The sequence below is a fragment of the Anabrus simplex genome, chromosome 6 (assembly GCF_040414725.1).
Source record: "Anabrus simplex isolate iqAnaSimp1 chromosome 6, ASM4041472v1, whole genome shotgun sequence".
NCBI classification, from domain to species: Eukaryota; Metazoa; Arthropoda; class Insecta; order Orthoptera; family Tettigoniidae; genus Anabrus; species Anabrus simplex.
The window spans coordinates 218,717,823-218,741,968 of NC_090270.1; the positions used below are offsets into that span (position 1 = coordinate 218,717,823).

Here is a 24,146-nt window from a genome sequence, read left to right on the forward strand (position 1 = left end):
GTGTGTGGGGAGTGAAAGAGGCAAGCTTTTGGGAGCGTACGACGGGGGAGGGGGTAGAGAAAGAGATAGCACGAAGCACTTGCCTCATGCCACGCCTGCAGCTATTGGGAGAGAGACAGAGAACGAGTGATTTTGAGAGCATGTTTGATAGTACGAGACAGGAGGGAACTCCAAAGTAATTTAACACTGACAAGCCTGTGTTAGTTGGTCGACACTCGACAGAGTAGAGAGTACGAAGGGAGGAGAGTAAAAGAGAGAGAGGGAGAACAAAGGCTACAGAAACTCAGATTTATTATCTACATTTAGCGTGACTCTGATAATAAACTAGCTTTTGTGGGTCACGTAGGGTTGGCAGGGTGGGAGAGACCAAAAGTGGTGAGAGGAGAGGAATTTTGCAGGGCACAGCTAGATTAATGTGAACCCATATGAAAACATGATTACATTATCTGGCTTATAGATAAATGTTGCATGCGCATTGCAACTTTAATACCCGCCATTTTGGTCTGTAATGAATTTTCTAATACTTCTCCTTTTAAGACAAGACTGTTGGTTCTTTAATGGAAACAAATTTACTTGATGTGATTTCTTTTTAGCACTTTGCCCGGGATTCGGGTATGGCTGTATCGACCGATGGTTTCAGGTCTAGTTAAAACAGCTTGATTATATTTCCAATTATATTTTTCCTGATCCTTGACCAAGTTCCAAACTCGATTGTCTAATATCAATGGTTGAATAATGTTAATAACACAAATACTACCAAGCAAGGAATATAAAATTATATTTCCCATAAAACTGATAATAGTAGAATAATGAATACATAATAATTACAATATTGTACAACCACCGCTTATCAGTGATAAGTTACTGTATTCAGATACATTTGTTGTAGTGAACTACGGTAGTTTAAATGTCCACGGTATCCATTGAAACTTGAGTTAACATTTGTTGCTTCTAATCAGATGTTTCAGCTTATTTATCCCAATTTTCGATGTGTATTTCGTTTAGTGAATTCTGATACGCACACTGATAATACAGTAGTAGAACAATGCATTTAATAACGGTAAATATGCGACGAAGTACATTCAACGGTACAAACATTAGCAGCAAAGCATTACATCACGTTCATAACTTTACACTGAATCAACCAGACTCAGCAGTTCGGTGCTCACAATTGTCTGCCTTGAGTTCATAAAGCAGATCTAAACAAAAGGTGACGAGCACTTGATATGCTGACAGCAAAATGTCAGTTTCGCTGGCCTTCAACCAACTTTGACAGGTCTCATTGCCTTTCCCCTTCCCGCGTCGCTTTCCATTTCAATTCAATGATAAACACTGCAGTAGATACAACATTCTACCGTCCCCTTCCCACCCCTCAGGTTGCAAAACCAATTTACCGCCCCTATTCTACCATTCGTATTAATGCCCCTACTTTAGAGTGAATGTAGGAGAAAGGAGGGGAAGAGATAGAGCCAACGGAATTGCTATTTGCCGAGCGTCAACTGAGGCCCACTGGTGTTCGGGTGCGTTCGGCGCACAGGGCCCCGCTTGGTGTTCGGCTATGCTCGTGTTTCTAGCGCTAGGTCTTTCTGGGTAGAGTATCGTATACCGTTAGCCCGCGAGTCTCAGCCTTATGAACATTCTCTCTTCTCTCTCTCGTCTCTCATTCGCCTCTTCCCCCACTCCTCCACTTTATGGCCACTGGCATATTCTGTCACAGTGTCTAGGATTGAGGACGAGTCCATTCTTCGGTCATGGGGGAAAAGAACATATTCACCGAGTATTGTAGTTGAATCTGTGAAAAGCGGTAGTATTGGTGTGTTGAAAGTTACGTTAATTTTGGGCCCATGCTATCATAGGTTAATTTTTCTGAGGGCCTTCTCTGGTGATTGACCTGAATATCCGGAAAAAAGAAGTGTTTGAACTACTTTGTATTTTGGTATTTCATGTCAGTCATTGGACAAGCGATGACTGTGACATCTACTGGTGAGTGTTTGTATTTATGAGTAGCTTCAATAGTATTGCGTAAAATGCCTCGTGTATCATGTTTCTCATTGTACTAACTAAACACTAGTCCCTGAGTTTTAAATTGGTACTAATTATGCCAAAGATAGGATCAGGAAATAGGAATTATCGATTGTAGGTAAACCAATCGGACAGCCATTTAGTGCAAGCGCTCAAGCTAAGCTAGTTTTGAGGTCAAATGGAGGACAAGTATGCACTCCTCAAGCCAAATCCTAGTAGTGTTCCCATTGAACTAAACAACGGCCATATTCGTTTACACGTTTAGGAAACAGGAATTCAGAGAGGGGAGTTATGCCGTTGTTTTCGGGTTTGCACTGAATAAACATATTGACATCCTCGTTAAAAGCCGATTAACTATGTTAATGGAGATATTCAATGGACATAATAAGACTGGTAATTTTCTGATCGGTTAAATAACTTTATTTTATTTTAGCGCCTTTTTTAGTTGTTAACTTACCTGGGACTTAAATTAACTTACTGTCCTGTAATATTTTAACGTTAATTTTTAAGTGACATGGCAGCAGGTCCTGCATAGGAAGTTTTCTTTTTTTAGGAGTTACAGTAAATATTTCCTTCATTTTTAATTTTATGCTGATTGATTATTTCAATTTGTTTAAGGTTGGCCATGAACAACGTACTTGGGGAGATAGCTTCAGAAATAGGTGAGTATACGATTTTCTGTAATTTAGATTCGAATGTATTTTGGCGGTAGAAAGTGGTGTTAGAGACCTTAAACATATTACTCTGCATTAAGAGGCAAGCCTCGTTAGTAATGCGATTGGAGGTAATTTATGACACGACGTGTTAGCGGCCCGCTAAGGATTCGATTGACTTTACGGAAGTTAACATTAATGGCATTGTTGCAAGAGACTCACGGCTCGATGCGCCCTCTAATTTGGATATTCTTTTTCTTCTGGAAATGTGGATGTTTTGGAAAAGCTGTCGTTGAATATTTTAGTTGCGTTGACTTGGATCTCAAAGATTGTTTACGTTGCTCGACTTAATGAAAGATACCAATGTTTTTGTTGATGGAGGACTATATTATAAAACAAGTTTGTCATTGCTAGACCGAGGTTTCTGCTTACCATAGAAATATGTTTATGGAGAAGCTACCTAAAGTATATAGTTAGGCAATGAAACACGTTATTACTTTGAATCGTACGAATTTTGCTTGTATATTCCTTGCAATTTCGTTATAAAACTGTGTGCGGTAGATTGGTTATTTTGCACTATTAGCCTATTGGGAAAGACTTGCTGCTGATTTTATGAATAAGTTGACACAAAAAGTCGCGGGAATGACGCAAATTCAAAGGTTTTGTTGTCGTTACTGATTGAGGTTATGTTATTGTTTTTTTTTTCTCACTTGAATTTTTACCTGAAATGCTACGTGTTTTCATCAATAAACCATTACTATCTTTAGATTTCGCGTTTATTTATTAATGTAAACGGAAATCTTTAGTCATTTTAGTCGACAACACACCGTGTTACTTGTTTGTAGTTACTTTATTGAATTACTTTGGTAACACGACTTTTAGAACATGAGGTAAGTTATCATTTCATTTAGTTTCGTTGTGTAATGTAAATGTGTAAGTGAAACTCGTTACGAAATTATCTAATCTTCAGATTTTGGTTTCATCTTAAGGAATTTCTTTCGTTAGGCCTATAAGTTTCTTACCTGGTCTAGTGAAAATATAGGTTATTGGAACAGTTTTGAATCGTTATACATCTAATTCATTTCTAAAAAACAACCACCAACGTTTGAATCTGAGTATATGTGTGCATGTATTGTAAGTTGAAGAGATGAATTAAAATCAAAGATTCTGGGCCAGTTTTTGTTGTAATTAAGAAATTCACTGTATGAACCACTGACATGCATATATGCAACTGTACAGAATGCATGTGTCATTGAGTTGCTTATTTATTTGATATCTGCCATGGATGATATGTGCAGCAGGTGGTAATATTTCTTTAAATATTGTGCCATCATTACACCATTAAAAAGGAAATTTAGGTTTCAGATGAAAGGTTATTTTGGTTGGAAGGATTTCCCAAAGACTTATCAGTCCACAGATTTTAATGTTGGACTAAGGGCTGGAACACAGTTTGCTCAGTCTTGCAAATTCAACTGAGAAGTTATCTAGTAAAAGAGAGACAGGAGGCAAACAGTATTGCTGAGGATGTTGCACTCTGTGAAACGACAATGTATGCAGACCCTGTTGATAGTAATTGATCATCAAGGCAGGCTGTATGAGTGGCAGGTTTTTTAATTGGCCTTACAGTCCGATTAGATTTTTGACGTTTTGAATTACTGTAGTTCTGCTTACGTTGCCTGTAATTAACCATTATGTGAGAAACACCACGGGTCTGGGTGTTCCCTGTGATTAGTATTATTATATGAGTGACACCGTGGGTCTGCGTTGCGTATGATTAGTACCATTATGTGAGGAACACCACGGGATAGTACGAGTCCCTGTGATTAGTACACCTGTGTGAGGAACACCATAGGTTTGCGTTGCCTGTAAGTGGCGGCGCAATGTGAGAAACACCATAGGTGTGCGTTACATGTGCGTATTACATTAATTGTGAGTAGTACCATAATGTATGGAATACCGCAAGTCTGTTTACGGTACTTTTGATTAGTAGCGTAACATGACAAATACCGTAGTTCTACTTTACTAGCGATAAGTCCCATTATGAGGTGCCGATGACCTGGATTTCGGACCCCTTTAGACAACAAGCCCCATCGATTCAGGATTGTGCTTTACGATAGTTTCTGGGACTGTTGGGCTTTGTGGGTTGAATCTACCGATTGTTTTAAATTCATATTCATTCTTCATCATCACGTTTTGAATTCTGGTCAGTGGATAATTTTGGACGTTTGAATTGTCATTACATTTAGTCTCATTTTGTACTGTTAGGGGCCGATGACCTGGATGTTAGGCTCCTTTAAACAACAAGCATCATCATCATGATCATACTTGGGGAATAAGGAGACGGACTGCTCAACAAAGCAGAATGTTACGTCCCAGTTGAGAGACAGCGTGGAATTACATTTAAGGAGATATTCAATGAATTTTTAACTTAAAAAAAATAATAGAAGACTAACAATTGATGGGGAATCTGGTACCTGGCTGACAGCCCTAGATGCAGATCAGTAGTGAATAAAGATGAAGATGATTTCAGGTCTATGAATCATAGTATGGGTCTTCCTTGGCCTCTCTTTCCCTCCATATGTAGGCCTAATTCAGAGTAATTCATGTGTGTTCTTTGAAGTTGTTTTTTTGTTCAACATATCTGAACTCTCAGTTTTCAACTGTTGGGTTTGTTAACATTTTCACTTTGATTTTCTTATGTGTATTTTCATTTCTCATTCTGTCTCCTTGGCTAAATGATCAGTGTGGGAACCTTCAGTTCATATTGTCTCAGGTCCAGTCCCTGATCATGCTGGGGATGTTAGTCACATCTGGTTAATACTTCTGGTTTGAGTATTGGGTGTTTGTTCTACTTTGCCACACCTCTCTTCATGCGCAAACATCACACTACCAACCACCACAGAGACATGTAATAGTGAATGCATAAAGTTGGCGTAAGGAAGGGCTTCTGGCTATAAAAATTGGGACAAATTCACTAGTTGTGCCGACAAGTGGTGGTTCCTGACCTGACTAGTAAATAAGGTGTCTTGAAAGTCCACAATATGATCGTAATCAGGGACTTGCTGGTCTGGGGTTCAAAGAACTCCAGGCACGATTCTTGGCTGGGCCAGGGATTTAAACTTTGAATGGTTAGTTCCTTTTGCTTGGGGACTGGGTGTATGTCTCAATAAACTTCTTTTCATTTCCATTCTACACACTACTACCCAGCCACCACAGATGGTAATATAATAGTTTTTGGCGATGCTGAGGTGCCAAGTTTTGTCCCGTAAGAGTTCTTTTATGTGCCAGTAAATCTACAGACACAAGGCTGGCATATTTAAGCACTTTCAAATACCACCGGACTAAGCTGAATCAAACCCACCAACTTGAGCTCAGAATGCCAAGTGCTCTACCGTGTGAACTGCTCAGCCTGGCAACCAGCACACAAAACAGGCAATAGTGAATATATCCTTACGCTTAGGGCTGGAGTCAGAAAGGGCATACAGTCATAAAACTAGACCAAATCCATAGCAAATGCTGATCTCAATCAGGTAAAAAGAGGCCAGGAATTATTATTATTATTATTATTATTATTATTATTATTATTATTATTATTATTATTATTATTATTATTTAATGGTGATCAGCAGCAGCACCTTGACAGCACCCAAGAACCGAATTTCAATTTTTAACAGCAATTTTCATTTCTGTTTGGGCTTAGTAATAACCCTTTGGGTCGATTGCTGAAACGATGACTAATTTTAAGCCTTAGACAACGTCTACCTAAACAACGTCTTAAGTCGATCACGATCTTCCATTGCATGAACAGTGTTCAGCTGGTGTTTAGCTAGACGTTGTTTAAAGTTTCAGTATTGCTTCGAAAACAGAAATAGAAGTATCTTCCATGCAACCCTTTACTCGTCGCAAAAAATGAAATTCGTCAGCTGTCATCTTCCTATACATTACTCTAATATGGCTAAGCATAAGCATGACTTGCCCACAGTTAAGAATATGTCTCGATGAAAATAAAACCTCATAATATTATCAACACTAAAGCGACACACCACCATACGAGGAAGTGAAGCTTTGATTATAGTATTGTTACGGTGAGTGTAATCGAAATAGCTTCTGGGAAAGGAAGATGAAACTATATTACTCTGTAACTGAATGAGTTGTAGCTTGCATTGTAGAGATCATGGGTCGATTGCAGAAACGATATTTTGACGATGTTTATGGTTAAACATCTAAGTATGGCTGCCGCATTGCAGAGATGTTTTTTAGGCTATCACTTAGACACTGTTTAAAGCCAATGTTTAACTGGCCATGTTTAAACACTGCTGAGAACACTGTCTTACTTCAAATTCTAGAAGTGAGTCACAATTAGAGATTATGTACCATCAAACATATGACACAAGGGACAGTTTGGTAACTGTTATTATAGGTTACTTCAGCTACATCCATATCAGAATAATTTGTCCCGATTGTCAGAGGGCTGTCACATACATCAACTAGGAGGGATTCAGTTATTTCACTTGCTGCCAAGTAAGCACACATTTATTTATTTTGTATTTTATGGCCTACATTGGACCACTCTAGTCAATTATACAAAGGATTTCTTGATTTCCTATCAGCCCATTATTTTTTTGTTCTGAGAGATGCTGCCTGCCTTTGTTCTGTTAAAAATGCCCTCCCATTAGACCCTTTATTAATCTTGGTCTGTAGCTACGTTTGTGTGTGTCTTGAAGTATCTTAATGTTTTCTGTTATGTTTTTGAGATCGTCTATTGTTATTTGTAGTTCTTTTTTTGTTTTTTTGATAATCATGCTAATTCAGGTAAGTTTTTGAAAACTATTTTTATTTTTAATGGCTTTACATCGCACCAACACAGATAGGTCTTTGATGGGATAGGAAAAGGCAAGGGCTGGGAAGGAAGAGCTGTGGCCATAACAACAGCCCCAGTATTTGCCGGATGTGAAAATGGGGCAACCACGGAAAACAATTTTCAGGGCTGCCGATGGTGTGTTTCGAACGTATGATCTCCAGAATGCAAGCTGCAACTCATTCGGTTACACAGTAATATAGTTTCATCTTCTCTTCCCAGAATTATTTCGATTACACTTACCGTAACAACACATTAATGAAAGCTACACTTCCTCATACGGTGGCGTGTCGCTTTAGTGTCGATAATAATATGAGATTTTATTTTCATTGAAAGGCATATTCTTATCTGTGGGCAAGTCATGCTTATGCTTAGCCATATTTGAGTAGTGTGTAGGAAGATGGCGCACGCACCGATGAATTTCATTGGTTGTGACAAGTGAAGAGTTGCATGGAAAATACTTGTATTTCCATTTTCAAAGCAACCTTGAAACTTTAAACGACTTCTAGCTAAACACCCGCTGAACATTGTTTATGCAATGGAATATCATGATTGATGTAGACGTTGTTTAGTTAGACGTTGTCTAAGGCTTACAACTAGTCATAGTTTCTGCGATCTGCCCCATACGTTCGAAACACACCATCAGCAGCCTTTAAGATTGTTTTCCGTAGTTTCCCCATTTTTACGTCAGCAAATACTGGGGCTGTTGTTACGGCCACAGCTCTTCCTCCCCAGTCCTTGCCTTTTCCAATCCCATGCGACATAAAGTCATTTGAAATAAAAATAGTTTTCGAAAGCTTACCTGAATTAGTGCAATGATTATGCACAAAAAACTACAAATAACAGTAGACAATCACAAAAACAAAACAGAAAATATTAAGATATTTCAAAACACACACACACACCATATAAATTATGCACAGTAGAGTTTTCCACCTATTCAATACTAAGTTGTATTTACAATGTTATTTACAATACATGGGATTAGTTTCAACCCTACTCGGGGTCATCATCAGCCATATTGAATAGGTGGAAAACTACTGTGCATAATTTATATGTTATCTCGGTTCAGTACGGAGCAACAACGTGAAGTTCATAACCCTTGACACACAGACCAAGATCAATAAAAGGTGTAATGAGAGGATATTTTCAACAGAACAAAGGAAGGCAGCATCTTTCAGAATGGAAAAAAATTGGGTTGATAGGAAATTAAGAAATCCTTTGTATAATTGACTAGAGTGGTCTAATGTAGGCCATACAATGTAAAACAAATAAATATGTGCTTCCTTGGCAATAAATGTAATAACTGAATCCCTCCTGGTTGATGTATGTGGCAACCCTCTTACGATCGAGATAAATTATTCCGATAAGGATGTGAACTTATCCCAAATATAATAAAATATTTCGGTTGTCAAGAATTGTAGTCAAGTTGACAGTTAGTAAACTGTCCCTTGTGCCATATGTTTCATGGTAAATAACGTCTAATTAAACATGGCCTGTTGAAGATCGGCTTTAGACAGTGTCCAAGTGTTAAATAACGTCGTTGCAATGCAGCAGCTATACCTTGACCTCGTTTAACCTAAACATTGTCTAAATACCATTTCTGCAATCGGCTCTTTGTAATTGAGATACGTCTGAACACAGTTTAGAATTATAATAATAATAATGTTATTTGCTTTACGTCCCACTAACTACTTTTACGGTCTTCGGAGACGCCGAGGTGCCGGAATTTAGTCGCGCAGAAGTTCTTTTATGTGCCAGTAAAATTACGGACACGAGGCTGTCGTATTTGAGCACTTTCAAATACCACTGGACTGAGCCAGGATCGAACCTGCCAAGTTGGGGTTAGAAGGCCAGCGCCTCAATCGTCTGAGCCACTCAGCCCGGCGAATTATTATAGTGTGGTTAATTTGTTAGAAATTAGGATGCATATTGTATTACTTCAACATATTTTTGAAGTAGGGATATATCTCTAGAAATTTAGCTGTTACTAGAATTTGTTTTTGCTAGGGGCTTTACGTCGCACCGACACAGATAGGTCTTATGGCGACGATGGGATAGGAAAGGCCTAGGAGTTGGAAGGAAGCGGCCGTGGCCTTAATTAAGGTACAGCCCCAGCATTTGCCTGGTGTGAAAATGGGGAAACTACGGAAAACCATTTTCAGGGCTGCCGATAGTGGGATTCGAACCTACTATCTCCCGGATGCAAGCTCACAGCCGCGCGCCTCTACGCGCACGGCCAACTCGCCCGGTTTACTAGAATTTGTTGTTGTAATTAGGATAGGCTGCAGTTTAGAATTGTAGCATAACTGTTCTTATTAGACAGTATCTTGCTTTCTTTTTATGTTTGCTGGTATTGATAATGATAATATCTTTACCTAAATGTGTTTAGTTTAGCTATACGTTTCTATAGTTAGCCTCCTTTTCAAAGTATTATATAATCAGGATACGTTTAGTAGTATAATTGTAGTGTATTCTTATCTGTTGGTTTCCTCATTGCATTATTGTCGTGAAATCTTTCTGTAAAATACATTATTTCCTTCCTCTTACGTATATACCTACTTCTATTCATGTAATACACGACGTTATTTCTGTTTATATTTTTGCATTGTTTCACATATCCTGAAAGAGATAATAGAATGGCTGAGGGACAAGCGTAAGGTCTGTGGGTGTGAGTGGGTACTAAAGAAGATGAAGGAAGAGATAGGGAGTTTGAGGGAGTTGATTAGACTTGTAATGGAGGACAGGAATGCAGAAAGGTCTCCCTCAATCAATGTACAGGATATGGTAGGTAGGCAAGAGGGAGGGGAAGGAAGCGGAGAAGTTGTGGAAGACAGGTGGGCTAATGTTTTAATGTTGAGGAAAATGAGGGCTAAGGGTTTTCCTCAGGCTCAGGAGAGGTATGTGTGAGGAATCTGTAAGTCACTCCAGTTAGATCAGCAGAGGGAAGATGGACAGGCATGTGGGGAAAGTGTGTAGAAGAAAGGGAATCAGGTAGTGTGTTATCCAGGAATTAGGTTAAGGGAGATGTTGAGAAAAATAAAACTGAGGGAGGAAGGTAAGGAGAAGGTGGTAATTTTCCACATTGGTACCAATAATGTAAGGCAAGCAGGAATACGTACTAACATAAGGTGTCTGTGTTATAAACTCAGACTGAACGCAAGGTGTTTGTACTCTGCACTATAGCAGCTGCTTCAGCTGAACTTACGTTGCGTGCGGCCATTCTGCTTTAAGGGAGTATACAGTGGTATATGAAATCTTATCTTATAAAAGATGCTGGAAGTTTCGTTCTTCTGGGTTATACAGGCAATGTATCTGGTAACCACATTCTGGCTGACACGAGTGAGTTTTGCCACTGTAGTATTTCTGATTTCATTTGTAGTGTTTCCTTTCAGTTTTTCCAATCTTTGAGGATTTGTTCGATACACTTTTTCTAGTTTACCCCACAAGTAAAAATCCACATTGTTAGAAATGGAGAACAAGGTGGAAATAGACCCGTACTGATCACTCTGTCCGCAAACACTTCTACTGTATCTTGTTGAAACCACCCACACGATTTTTCTTCTTCCATTAACTGATGGAAGAACGGCGTCGAAATGTCAGCTTGGTACCTCTCTGCATTTCAGTAGCAAACACTCAAAAACAAGTAGGTTGGTCTTCCAATCAGAATTCCTCTCCATCTTCGAGTCCATAGGTGACTGAACAGCCCAATACGAGAGGCACAGGATTTTCCGCAGAGATGGCCGATAGTCCCAGGTGGAGCAGCCACTGTTCTTTTTCGTTCTTTTTCCTTCCTTCGTTGCCTCTTATCTTTTGCTATTCGCCTTCGGTTTTCTTCAAAAAGTGGTGTGCCGTGATGAACTAAAGATCTCCAGGATGAACGGTTGAGGGCTAAGGTCACCCATTTGTTGACATCAAAGTGGCACATTTTGTTGGATTGATAACAAACAGATCAGTGGCGTAAGTAAGTTGAGCCCATTGGAGATGCAAAGATACATTGCGTGCCTATTCATATTCTATACTATTAACTGTTAAAATAGAGAAAGAAAACAAAACAGGTCTAATATGACTTGAATATTTTGGTTTCTTGATATATATACAAAAATATTTGTAGGCCTATGTTTAATTTATTGCCTCCAAGTGTTTGGTCATATTCTTTGTTTGCCTACAACATTAGGGCCCCCGTCACATACAGGGAACAATTAAACAGCAACAGTTCAACAGTGCTAAGCAGCAGGACAATACTCCTCACAAAATAACCATTAACACTGGCACACTACAATTACACTCGTGGTAGCTGCTCAGCAACGCTCCTCAGTCCACAGAAGTATACATGGGACAATGACGGCAGCCTACAGCTATCTTCAGTCCAACTGCTCATTTGACACTGACGCAACAACTCCTCGTTCAGACTCCGATGGGACACGAGCAACAGCCAACACCTTTGTTGCCCTCATCCCAGCACTGAGTCCAACACTGACTCCACATCTGAGTTCCCGCAGCAAATCCCAGCATTGAGTCCAACACTGACTCCACATCTGAGTCCCACAGTGACTTCGCGGCTAGCCTCTTTTTTATAGCTTGGGTGATGTGTATTCGAGTATATGCATTGTGGCTAGAGACGGAACATTCTTGCTGCATCACACAGAAACACATGGGGAAACAGACAAAGAGAACAATACACAGGAAGGCCAGGTGGGAGATCCCCAGTTGTCTGACTCACTAGCCCTTTCCAGGAAGTACTGAAAGGTGCTACCATAGGGCTGGCATGTAACATTGTCCCCCCTTCAAGAGCTCATCGCTCCAATCAGTTATCTTCTCAGCTTTTCCTCGGCATAGCGCAAATTCTTCCAGATGTACCACCTTCATCTAGCAACTTGGCCTTTGTTGTACTCGATGGCTGACGACGTATATTCACCTCAGAACATGGTAAGGGTCTTTCTGTGTTCTGTGGAGATTGAAGGACAAGCCTTTCCTTCTTTTGGGGTTATACGGCTCTCCTAGGCGTCCGCTCATTGGTCGTACCCTGTCTTCAATCAATGGGACAACTCTCAAACTCTTCCGAGAAGCAGCATGTACAGTACCTCCTCTAGTCTCCTTGTTAATTCCAGGCAGTACTGTTCGGTTGGGGTAGGATGGTCCTCAGGTCAGCCGAATGTAAAATCGTCCTGGAAAGAGCAGCTCTCTGTTAGTCGGTGTCCTCACTGGTGCAGATCCTGTAGTCTCATGCACCGCAGACTGGTAAGCCAGGGGAAGGTGATGTTCCCCTTCCCTCTGCGTTTCGATGCAGGTGTCACGGCTCAGTTTCCTTTGAACTCAACCGTGGTCATTCGGCAAGGAACATTGTGCTCAGCCTCCCTGTTGGAGCAGAACTTGCAGTATTCGGGACGGAGCATTGGAACATGCCTTATCTTGAGACCCTCGTTGACCTTTCTCTGTCTGTCACTCATCTTCTTCTGACCATCTTTCGTCGTCCTCTGGCAGTCTTCCCCACTTTTTCTGGCCGTCTTATCTCCTGTATCATCACCTTCTGGCTTACTTCCATCTTCTGCATTATTTTCTGGTCTTCTTTCATCTTGTCGATGTTTTCTATTTTCTCCTCCATCTTCATCATATGGAACAGCACATTTAACAGCCTTGCATTTTCATGTGGCCTCAGGTCTCAACTGGCATGCAGAAATAAACACAAGAGGAAAGCCTGAGGATTTTGTTTGTATGTGTTCTTACTATAAACAAATGTTTTAGAATGCTCTCGATTTTGGTCAAAACCTGCATTATGTGGTCTCCCGATTCACGCTGTTCCAACTTCTCTCACCACTTTTGTTATGAATATTGTTACGGAGTTTTCCGTGGTAGTTAGAGGTGAAAGAAGGTGCGGGGTGGTGAATAGGTCTCAGGCTACGAAATTAAAGTGAATTTAAAATTTAACAAGGTTATATTTTCTTTTCAAAATCAAGAAATAACCAATATGGCAGGTACAGAGTAGCAAGGCAACAAAAGTACAATTACAGTATTTACAGGATTTGGGCTTCGAGCCCCGCGATCACAATCCTTGAGCAATCAGCTCAGTTTTCCCCCAAACACAAGTGTCAACAGAGAGGGGAGAACCCCATTCATACCTAGGAGCACTTGCTCCAAAATACACAGTAAGGCCTCCTTGAGGCGCGCAGAAAACAAAATTTTCGGGAAAAGAGCAACTTGCTCTCAAAATTCAGGCCTGTCAAAGGCCACACCTAATTCTACTTTCAAGCTGTCCTCTCAGGACATATACACAGGGGTAAAATACCCAACCTACTGAGGTCTGTTAAATGACAAGAAGGTTAATTACATGACCTCTAAATCAACAATTTGAGAGGAGGCGATTTGCACTCCTAATGTATTTGTTTCAAAACCTAATTTGGCTCTAGGCCACTGATGCAAGGGCTAATCCCATACTAAAGAGGTGACTTTAGAAATTGACAAATTTACATAATGTTAAGGAAGAATAGGTTGAGAAAACAAGTTCACCTCAAAACAATATGAGTGGGAGCTCGAGAGGGTTAAGCACTCTCTATCCCAATATGTAGTTTAAAAGATAGAATAGATACAAGTTCCTTTACATTTAAGGAAGGTTACATAATGGAAAATCTTCGGACCCGCCCCGAGAGTTAAAGTGCTGAGCAAGCAAGAAAAGAAGTAATTAATCGGCCATTACCTGGTTGTTGACTGCCGCCGAAGAAAGAGGCGCATCCCGCCCCCTGCTATGTACTTTACACACGAAAAGATGGAACAGAAGTGGCCCGGAGACCCTAAAATCAGCAGTTTATATACTCTCGCGGAAAGTTCGAGGCGTTAGGGGAATGAGAACACCCTCCCACAAACTCTTTATTGGGTAGGATACAGCAACATATTCAAGTTGGGGGAAGATACATCCGATTGGTCAGAAATTAATAAAAGAAATTCGGGATTGGCTAAATACAAAACAAGGGGAAAGAGAGGGGTATACAGCCAACTTAAACAATAACAAAGAAATTTAACAAGAAACAAACTTTTGAAATAAAAATTTCTCCAAAAAAATAGTTCTTTCACGTCGCACTAGGGTGCACCATTGTAGTTTTTCAGTAGTGTCCTCTAGAAGATAAAGTTCACACTTCTTACTACAAGCAAAACAAAAATACGTCGAAAATGACACAGTTCAAAAACTCCAAAATTTCCAAGTAGTGACATCTTCTGATAAAGTAGAAAATTAATACCGTAGATAAAGTTCAGACTTCCTCCAGCAGAGGAGTTTCAAGTGGCGCACATTTTTAAACTAGCGGCGTGGAGGTGTACCGCCCGGTACAGACCTCCCCCCCCAAAAGTTCCTCCAGGGGTGACACTGGCAATTTGTTTGGAAACAAGTTTCAAGTTTTGATGTTGATATGGAGATTAATTGCAGAAGTATTTATAGGATTTTCTTAATGTGGTTTGATTCAGTTTCAAAATTTTTGTTGTGACAGGCGAAGTAAAGTCTTTATGTTTGTAGAAGTTGAATTCAGGAGGAAAACTTTAGTTTTTAAAGTTGAGGAAAATTTTCTAAGTCCACCAAATATTGCAGTAGAATACCCAAGAAAAGGTAGTAAAGTTGATCTGGAATGTCCATATAGTTGATGTTGATTAAGTTGGATGGCCAGACCGGCCGTTGCAGCTTGCGTCCAAAGGCGGCCGCTCGGACCCCACAAGTACCCTGAGATACCGCTCGCCCGCACTATGAGGGGAGCAGTGGTGTTGAAGCACGCCGCGCCCGCGGTGAACATATACAGGCTGCGGGCAAGTAGCCGGTCGTGCGCCGCACATCAGCCTTGGCCGGGAGGAGGGCTCCGGCTCGCCGTGCACATGTCGTCCTCGCTGGGGCTGAGGGGGCCCTTCCTCTAACCCAGTCGCGGCACGGCGCCGCGCGGCTGCGGGGGCACTGAAACATTAAAACTAGGCGGCAGAATTTGTTGGACCATCATCTTTTTTTTTCTAGGGCACAGGCTTGTGGAGAGGTTGAGGGGCCAGCGGCGTGCAAATATCCATGGCATTAATTAAGCCACTGTATAGAGTGGAGCAGGAGACGGGAGCGTGGTAATGGCCGTGGCAAGGACAGGATGGCAGTTTAACGGTTCGGGGCAGGTTTCACAAAAATGCTTACATATAAAACAAAATACTATAGAAGGGGCAGAAAGCCTTAAAAGTGAAACTCAAAAAAAAATATAACCTTCATATTCCTTTCAAGATAATATGAGGCAAGTTAGCACAGAATTTATACAGGTTTCACCTGCGACAAGTGAACCCTAAATATCCTCTCGGTGGCTGGATTGCTTAATAACAACGTAACCGGCGTAAGGAAATCGAGAATGACGCACGGCCCATGGAATCTGGGGGCAAGCTTGCCCGCGGGAACAAAATTCTTGACCATTACTTGGTCACCTACCTTCAAAGGGGTGGGTCTCCGTCCACGATCATACCTTTCCCTAACCTTTTCATGAGACACTTTAAGATTGGCTTTAGCCTTCTTCCAAAGATCTTTAATGTTGTCCGGATCTATTGTCTCGGGTAGAATGTCACTCAGAGACCAGAGGTTAGAGAGCGGCGTGTTGGGAACAAACTTGAACATCAGAGAGGCTGGAGTAAATTTATGTGATTCATGAACCGCCGAATTCAAAGCAAAAGCTAACCAATGCAGGGACATGTCCCACCTGGAATGATCTTCATGATGATAGGCAATAAGCGCGGACCTGAGATTACGGTTAACCCGTTCAGCCAGAGATGGTTGAGGGTAATAAGCAGAAGTAGTTACATGAGAGATGGACAAGTCAAAACAGAATTTACGAAAAAGATTTGATGTGAACGCCTTAGCATTATCAGACACAATATATTGGCACGGACCAAAAGAAGCAAAAATAGAATTTAGGCAAGTAATGGTGGACTGAGCGGTAGACAGCTTAGTCGGAAATAACCAGGAAAATCTTGTAAAACCATCTACGCATACAAAGATGAACTTGTTGGCATTTCCCTTTGACTGGGGGAAGGGTCCTACATAATCAATATACAGGCGTTCCATGGGGCGCGATGCTTGATGCGAAGACAAAAGGCCTACCTTGGTGGACATGTTTGGTTTACTAAGCAAACAAGATTTACAAGCTTTTACTAGTTCACGGATTTCACCGTCCATACCTTTCCAGATGAACCTTTCACGAATCTTTTCACGAGTTTTAAAGATTCCAAGATGCCCCCCTAATGGGGTCTCATGATAGTATTTGAAGATCATAGGCACAAGAACAGCTGGAACGACAACCTTCATCTTATCATGCCTCGATGGGCAACATAAAACACCATTCCTCAGAACATAAGGGACAACATGTTCCCCAGATGAAAGGGTTTCCATTATCGGAGCCAGCGTCGGATCTTCACGTTGGTATTTCTCGATATCCCTAAAGAGCATGGGAGCATCTGTTAAGATGGCATTAACATCAGATAGTATGGACTCGGACGGTGATGAACTGTCGACCGGTTCATGGGTCTCGACGTCGTTGGAAAACATACGGCTGAGTCCATCAGCAACAACATTTTCGGTACCTCTGATATGCCTGACATCGAATTGGAAGGCAGAAATACGGATGGCCCAACGGGCTATACGGCCAGTACGACGCGGCCTACCTAAGACCCAGCTTAAGGCTTGATTATCTGTCTCCAGGTCGAATTGGACATGTTCAAGATAGAGACGGAACTTTTCTAAGGCAAATAAGACTGCCAAACCTTCGAGCTCGTAGATAGAATACTTGGCTTCTTGAGCCGACAAGGTCCTAGATGCATAGGCGATGGGTCGCCTCCCTAGTTCAGTCTCTTGAAGAAGGACTGCAGCTACTGCTGACGACGACGCGTCGGTTTGGACAATGAATTTCTTTGAGAAATCAGGCATAGCAAGTACAGGGGCATTACAGAGAGCTAATTTAAGATCTTCAAAAGCGGCTTGTTGAGAAGGTCCCCACTCGAATTTGATGCCTTTCCTACTAAGAAGGTTTAAGGGCGCCGCTCTATTAGCGAAGTTAGGAATAAACTTCCTGAAGAAATTCACCATACCAATGAACCTGGCGATACCTTTAATGTCCTTGGGAGGTTTAAAATCACGGATGGCCTGTGTTCTAGAATGATCGACTGCTACACCATCAGGTGACAAAATATGCCCTAGGAATGACATAGAGGGCTTAGCAAAGGCAACCTTGGACAACTTGACAGTTAACCCAGCCTTACGAAGGCGATCGAGAACTTCTCGCAGATGATCTAGATGTTCTTCAAAAGTCTCTGAAAATACAACGACATCATCCAAGTAGTGATATAAGTACTCAAATTTGATGTCGGAGAAGACCCTATCTAGTAGCCTAGTGAGTACAGCTGCTCCCGTGGGGAGCCCGAAAGGCACGCGGTTGTATTCGTATAAGTTCCAGTCCGTGGCAAACGCTGTAAGATGTTTAGACTCTTCGGCAAGGGGAATTTGATTATAGGCCTGATTCAAGTCCAAGATAGTAAAGAACTTGGCCTTACGAAACCATGAAAAACAAGAATGAAGGTCAGGAAGGGGCACGGATTGCAACACCACCTTCCGATTGAGAGCCCTATAATCAATGACAGGCCTGAAGCCCTCCTGGGGTTTCGGGACTAGAAAAATAGGCGACGAATACGCCGACTTAGAGGGCCTAATAATACCATCCTTCAACATCTGATCGATGATTTCTTTCAGAGCCTTCATTTTAGGTGGAGATAGCCTATAAGGTGGAAAACGGACAGGAATCGAATCCGTGACCTCAATTTTGTATTCAATAAGGTCAGTAACACCAAGAGTATCAGAGAACACCTCTGGAAACGACTGACACAACTTACGAATACTATCAGCCTGCTCCTCAGGTAGATGTCTAAGGTCTAACAACATCTCATCCTGGGTAGGCGAAATAGATGAACATGATACAGAATTACACTTTAACAAGGGAATTTTACAATTGGACGCAAATTTGAATGTGCACGACCTGCTCTGGAGATCGAGCACAAGACCAGTGTGAGAAATGAAGTCAGCTCCCAATATAATGGGGCAAGACAAATGCTTGGCCACAAACAATTTAATTTTCCATGTAAATTTAAAATTACGAATTTTGACATGTAAAGAACCTAGAATTTCTAATGGAGATGAATTAGCCGAAACATATTGAACAGGAGATGAGACATAGTCAGGTAGTTTACAAACAGATTTCAATTTAGAATACCATTCAGCCGAAATAATCGAACAAACACTGCCTGAATCTAAGAGAGCTGTTACAGGTTCATTATTTAACTCAATCTTAAGAAAAGGAACAGGCGTGGGGGAACCCGCCGCAATCCTAAGACACTCTTTAGGGCATTCAAAAGACGAATTTGAAGACTGATCGTTCTCTGAATTTACAACCTGTTTACCCGGGGCTGAGTCTCGGGAAGATGGATTAGTTGACTCAGCCGAAGCCACTAGTCACTTTTGATTCTTGTTGGAAGTTGCACCATAAGTTGAGCAGGAGGGGGTGCTATTTGAATTTGGGCAATTTTTGGCGATATGTGAGAAAGCCCCACATTTAAAACAGCCTTGTGATGAACCAGTCCCATTCCTTGTCCCACTCGACTTGATCAGTGGACACTTATTGCGAAGATGGTCAGGCGACCCGCAAGCATAACATTTACGGGGATTGACTGGTCGGCGAGGTGGAGGCCGAGGATTACTAAAAGAAGGAGGGGGTTCTTTCGCGACACGCAAAGAATCGGCGTATCTAACTCCTTCCGCTGAGACGGCCAATGCTTCAAGTTCAGAGAAAGTTTGCGGGCACGCCGCGAAACACAAATATGACCTATAGGATGGTGAGATACCTTCCACAATGGCTTGTACAATCTGATCCTCAGGGAAGTGAAGAGCGAACACCCTAGTATAAAACTTAATGTCCTGTATGAAATCAGCCAAGTTTTCATCCAAGCGCTGTACACGATAATAGTACTTCTGAATCAGAGATGACCTCGCGCGAGCAGGAATAAAATTTGCAAGCAAGTGTGCGTGAAAATCTTCAATAGATGACTGTTCAGCTATGGCTCTTACTATTTTGTCGGAGAGAATACCAATTGCATAAGGATAGATGATTTGCAAAATTTGACATGGGGAAAGAGAAAACACAAGGGCATGATGATTTGCAAAATTTGACATGGGGAAAGAGAAAACACAAGGGCATGATCCTGAAATTCAACTAGAAATCTTAAAAGTGAAATTACTTCACTGGTGGTATTAACAGAAAACTTCGATATACCTCTGAGCAACATTGCCAATGGATGAGGCAAGCTGCTGAACCCGGGTGACATAGTAGGTAAAGGTTTCAGTGGCAAGGAAGTTAATTCAGAACTTATATTATTCAATGAGTTACGGCGTTCAGACTCGTTGTCCAATGGGGCAGAGATAGTTTGAGCAGCAACGGTTATCCTATTGACTTCTCCCTTAGGAGGCTCTTCCTCGCTACCTACATTCATCGTGACGGGTTGATCAGTTTTGGGAGGAACCTCCCCAGTTAACAATTGAGTGACCTTGCTAGATAATTCAGAAATATTTTCAAGCAGCGTACTAGCTTCCTTCCTCTGAACGTCATTCAACTTTAGAGACAACAGATCGTTAACTCTATTTGAAAAATGAAACAGCCTGGCTTGCACACGTTTGATTTGATTAGGAGAAGGATCATTTTCATCAAAAAAACTAAGTACAAATGCTAGCCCAGTAATATTCTCGACGATCGTGGAAAGAGAGTCGTCAATTTCTTTCTCTCCCAAAGCGGGGATGGAAATGGGCAAATCAAGGGACTCTCTAAGCTTGTTGGAGTCTATCGCAACCGTGCCTCCAGATTGCACATTTCTGATAGTTAACTCATAGATCAACTCCTCCTTGCGCAAATAGTTAAGATGGAGAACATCGGGAGGGCCGGGCATGATGACAGAACAATTTTGAAAAAGAAAAAAATCAAAAAAATTCCAGCAACTGAGAAAATAGTTAAAGTTGTAATCAAAGCAATGTTTAGCCGTCAAAAGGGGCTAAAATGAGACCCATTCAACCACGCTCTGCTACCACTTGTTACGGAGTTTTCCGTGGTAGTTAGAGGTGAAAGAAGGTGCGGGGTGGTGAATAGGTCTCAGGCTACGAAATTAAAGTGAATTTAAAATTTAACAAGGTTATATTTTCTTTTCAAAATCAAGAAATAACCAATATGGCAGGTACAGAGTAGCAAGGCAACAAAAGTACAATTACAGTATTTACAGGATTTGGGCTTCGAGCCCCGCGATCACAATCCTTGAGCAATCAGCTCAGTTTTACCCCAAACACAAGTGTCAACAGAGAGGGGAGAACCTCATTCATACCTAGGAGCACTTGCTCCAAAATACACAGTAAGGCCTCCTTGAGGCGCGCAGAAAACAAAATTTTCGGGAAAAGAGCAACTTGCTCTCAAAATTCAGGCCTGTCAAAGGCCACACCTAATTCTACTTTCAAGCTGTCCTCTCAGGACATATACACAAGGGTAAAATACCCAACCTACTGAGGTCTGTTAAATGACAAGAAGGTTAATTACATGACCTCTAAATCAACAATTTGAGAGGAGGCGATTTGCACTCCTAATGTATTTGTTTCAAAACCTAATTTGGCTCTAGGCCACTGATGCAAGGGCTAATCCCATACTAAAGAGGTGACTTTAGAAATTGACAAATTTACATAATGTTAAGGAAGAATAGGTTGAGAAAACAAGTTCACCTCAAAACAATATGAGTGGGAGCTCGAGAGGGTTAAGCACTCTCTATCCCAATATGTAGTTTAAAAGATAGAATAGATACAAGTTCCTTTACATTTAAGGAAGGTTACATAATGGAAAAACTTCGGACCCGCCCCGAGAGTTAAAGTGCTGAGCAAGCAAGAAAAGAAGTAATTAATCGGCCATTACCTGGTTGTTGACCGCCGCCGAAGAAAGAGGCGCTTCCCGCCCCCTGCTATGTACTTTACACACGAAAAGATGGAACAGAAGTGGCCCGGAGACCCTAAAATCAGCAGTTTATATACTCTCGCGGAAAGTTCGAGGCGTTAGGAGAATGAGAACACCCTCCCACAAACTCTTTATTGGGTAGGATACAGCAACATATTCAAGTTGGGGGAAGATACATCTGATTGGTCAGAAATTAATAAAAGAAATTCGGGATTGGCTAAATACAAAACAAGGGGAAAGAGAGGGGTATACAGCCAACTTAAACAATAACAGAAAGAAATTTAACAAGAAACAAACTTTTGAAATAAAAATTTCTCCAAAAAAATAGTTCTTTCATGTCGCACTAGGGTGCACCATTGTAGTTTTTCAGTAGTGTCCTCTAGAAGAGAAAGTTCACACTTCTTACTACAAGCAAAACAAAAATACGTCGAAAATGACACAGTTCAAAAACTCCAAAATTTCCAGGTAGTGACATCTTCTGATAAAGTAGAAAATTAATACCGTAGATAAAGTTCAGACTTCCTCCAGCAGAGGAGTTTCAAGTGGCGCACATTTTTAAACTAGCGGTGTGGAGGTGTACCGCCCGGTACAAATATAATGCAGTCTGTTACAAGATATTAGAATCATTCCGTGTTGACAGTTTTCACTTTACAATGGCGAAAAATGAGAGTATCCTCCTATTCAATACATCATATATTCCGTCATTAGACGGAACAAACAAATTCAAACATGTTTCGGCTCGCTTGAGCCATCTTCAGTGAAAAAATTAGGGGGGTTGGAATAATTTACATATTTGTGCTAATTTTGTTTCTGTCTAGGCTCTCTTTTGTTTGTTTTTTCATTTGCTCTTTCATTATTTTTTTTAGCATTTTTTCAACTTATATTATGTAAATTATTCCAACCCCCCTAAATTTTTCACTGAAGATGGCTCAAGCGAGCTGAAACATGTTTGAATTTGTTTGCTCTGTCTAATGACGGAATATATGATGTATTGAATAGGAGGATACTCTAATTTTTTGCCATTGTAAAGTAGAATGCAGTCTGTTCTATCATTCTAATTTTATTTCACTCTCTCTCTCTCTCTCTCTCCCCCCCCCCCTGACCATGAATGACCATGCTCACTAATTGCTGCTGTTTACAAGTCTCTCACAGCAGGACTCCAGCTGGACAGTCTTTACCTAAAGGAAGCTATAATCCTGAGCGATAGGCCTTTCATTTGCACTTACCAGTCCAGTCACCCCACACTGCAGTCGTGTGCCGATAGCAAGTTTGAACATAGGGCTACGGGTCACACAGCACACGATGACTGTTCTTTGGTTTGTGTCCAGCGAAGTTCCATAGTTGCATACAGGGAACAACTAAACAGCAACAGTTCAACAGTGCTAAGCAGCAGGGCAGTACTCCTGACAAAATGACCGTTAATACTGTTACAATTACGCTCACGATAGCTGCTCCAGTCGCTGGCTCCACGGCGCTCCTCAGTCCTTGGAAGTGCACACGCAGTACTCCGTCTTGTACCTAACGATACCCTGACTCCAGTGGGACAATGACGGCAACCTACTGCCGTCTTCGGTCAGTTACACATTTGACAGTCCGGCGTAACACTTCTTGTTCAGACTCTGATGGGACACTAGCGACAGCCAACATCTGTCTTCCTCAGCCCAGCCACCGAACCCCAGCACCGAGTCCAACACTGACTAACTGCTCGTGGCTAGCCTCTTTTTTTTTTATAGCTCGGGTGATGTGTACCAAAATATTTGCAGTGTGGCTAGAGACAGGACATTCTCGCTGCATCTCTCAGAAACCTATGGGAATCCAAGGAGAACAACACACAGGAAGGCCAGCTGGGAGATTTCCAGTCATCTGACTCACTGTCCCCTTCTATGAAGTACCAAAGGGGGCTACCAGAGGGCTGGCATGCAACAATAATTTACTAGACTATTTTTGTAGACTGAAATTTATTATGAAATAGGGGACATATTTCTCTCTCTCTTGAAGTTTCTGTTTGTAATTCACCATCTCATTCAGTGAGAACATTTGATCATTGTTATCACCACTTTAATTTGTTAGAATGATCCATCATAGTGAAATACTCTACTGAATTTCAGGTTGTGTGGCAGATTGGAGCACCTTGAAAACATTTCATTGTTTTACATGTGTTACATCTGATATTCATATGAAGTTGAGGACTAATGGCAAAGAAACATGCACTCAACAGGAGTAAAGGAAATGTGACAGGTAGTTTTCATTTTAAAAGGAATATGTTTAGAGTTCTGGGTGTAATATCCCTGTTTGTACAACAAGGCATGTATGTTGACTATTGTGGTGGAAGGTAGAGGGAATGCACTGATGTTGACTATTTATAGAATTGTAGGCTAGTGATGTAGTAAACTATTATTAGTCTTCTGTAAAGACATTCTGTTGATAATCATTAAATAATTAAATACCTCTCTTTTATTCCATGTCAAATTTTGATTAAGCTCTGATGGACACAAAGCTAGTAAAGGGAAGTTTCTTCTTCTTGTTGCGTTGCAGAAAATTTGATTAAGATTTTTCTCCTTTATGCAGTTTTCTCCTGGTTTGATTTAATTG

General features: G+C 41.1%; 1 protein-coding gene across 2 annotated transcripts in view; it reads left to right on the forward strand.

The window, feature by feature from the left end:
* The first annotated feature begins 1,760 nt into the window (after positions 1 to 1,760).
* The window catches only part of LOC136876344 (nuclear receptor coactivator 6), a 113,286-nt gene continuing 90,900 nt past the window's right edge, over positions 1,761 to 24,146 (forward strand). The window contains exons 1-2 of one of the 2 annotated variants that reach the window (XM_067150200.2): positions 1,761 to 1,983; positions 2,641 to 2,684. In XM_067150200.2, coding sequence (XP_067006301.1) covers positions 2,648 to 2,684 — 37 coding nt within the window. In that variant the 5' untranslated portion in view covers positions 1,761 to 1,983; positions 2,641 to 2,647. Of the gene's footprint in view, positions 1,984 to 2,290; positions 2,416 to 2,640; positions 2,685 to 24,146 lie in introns of those variants that run through there. The other variant, XM_067150201.2, reaches the window with a different exon arrangement.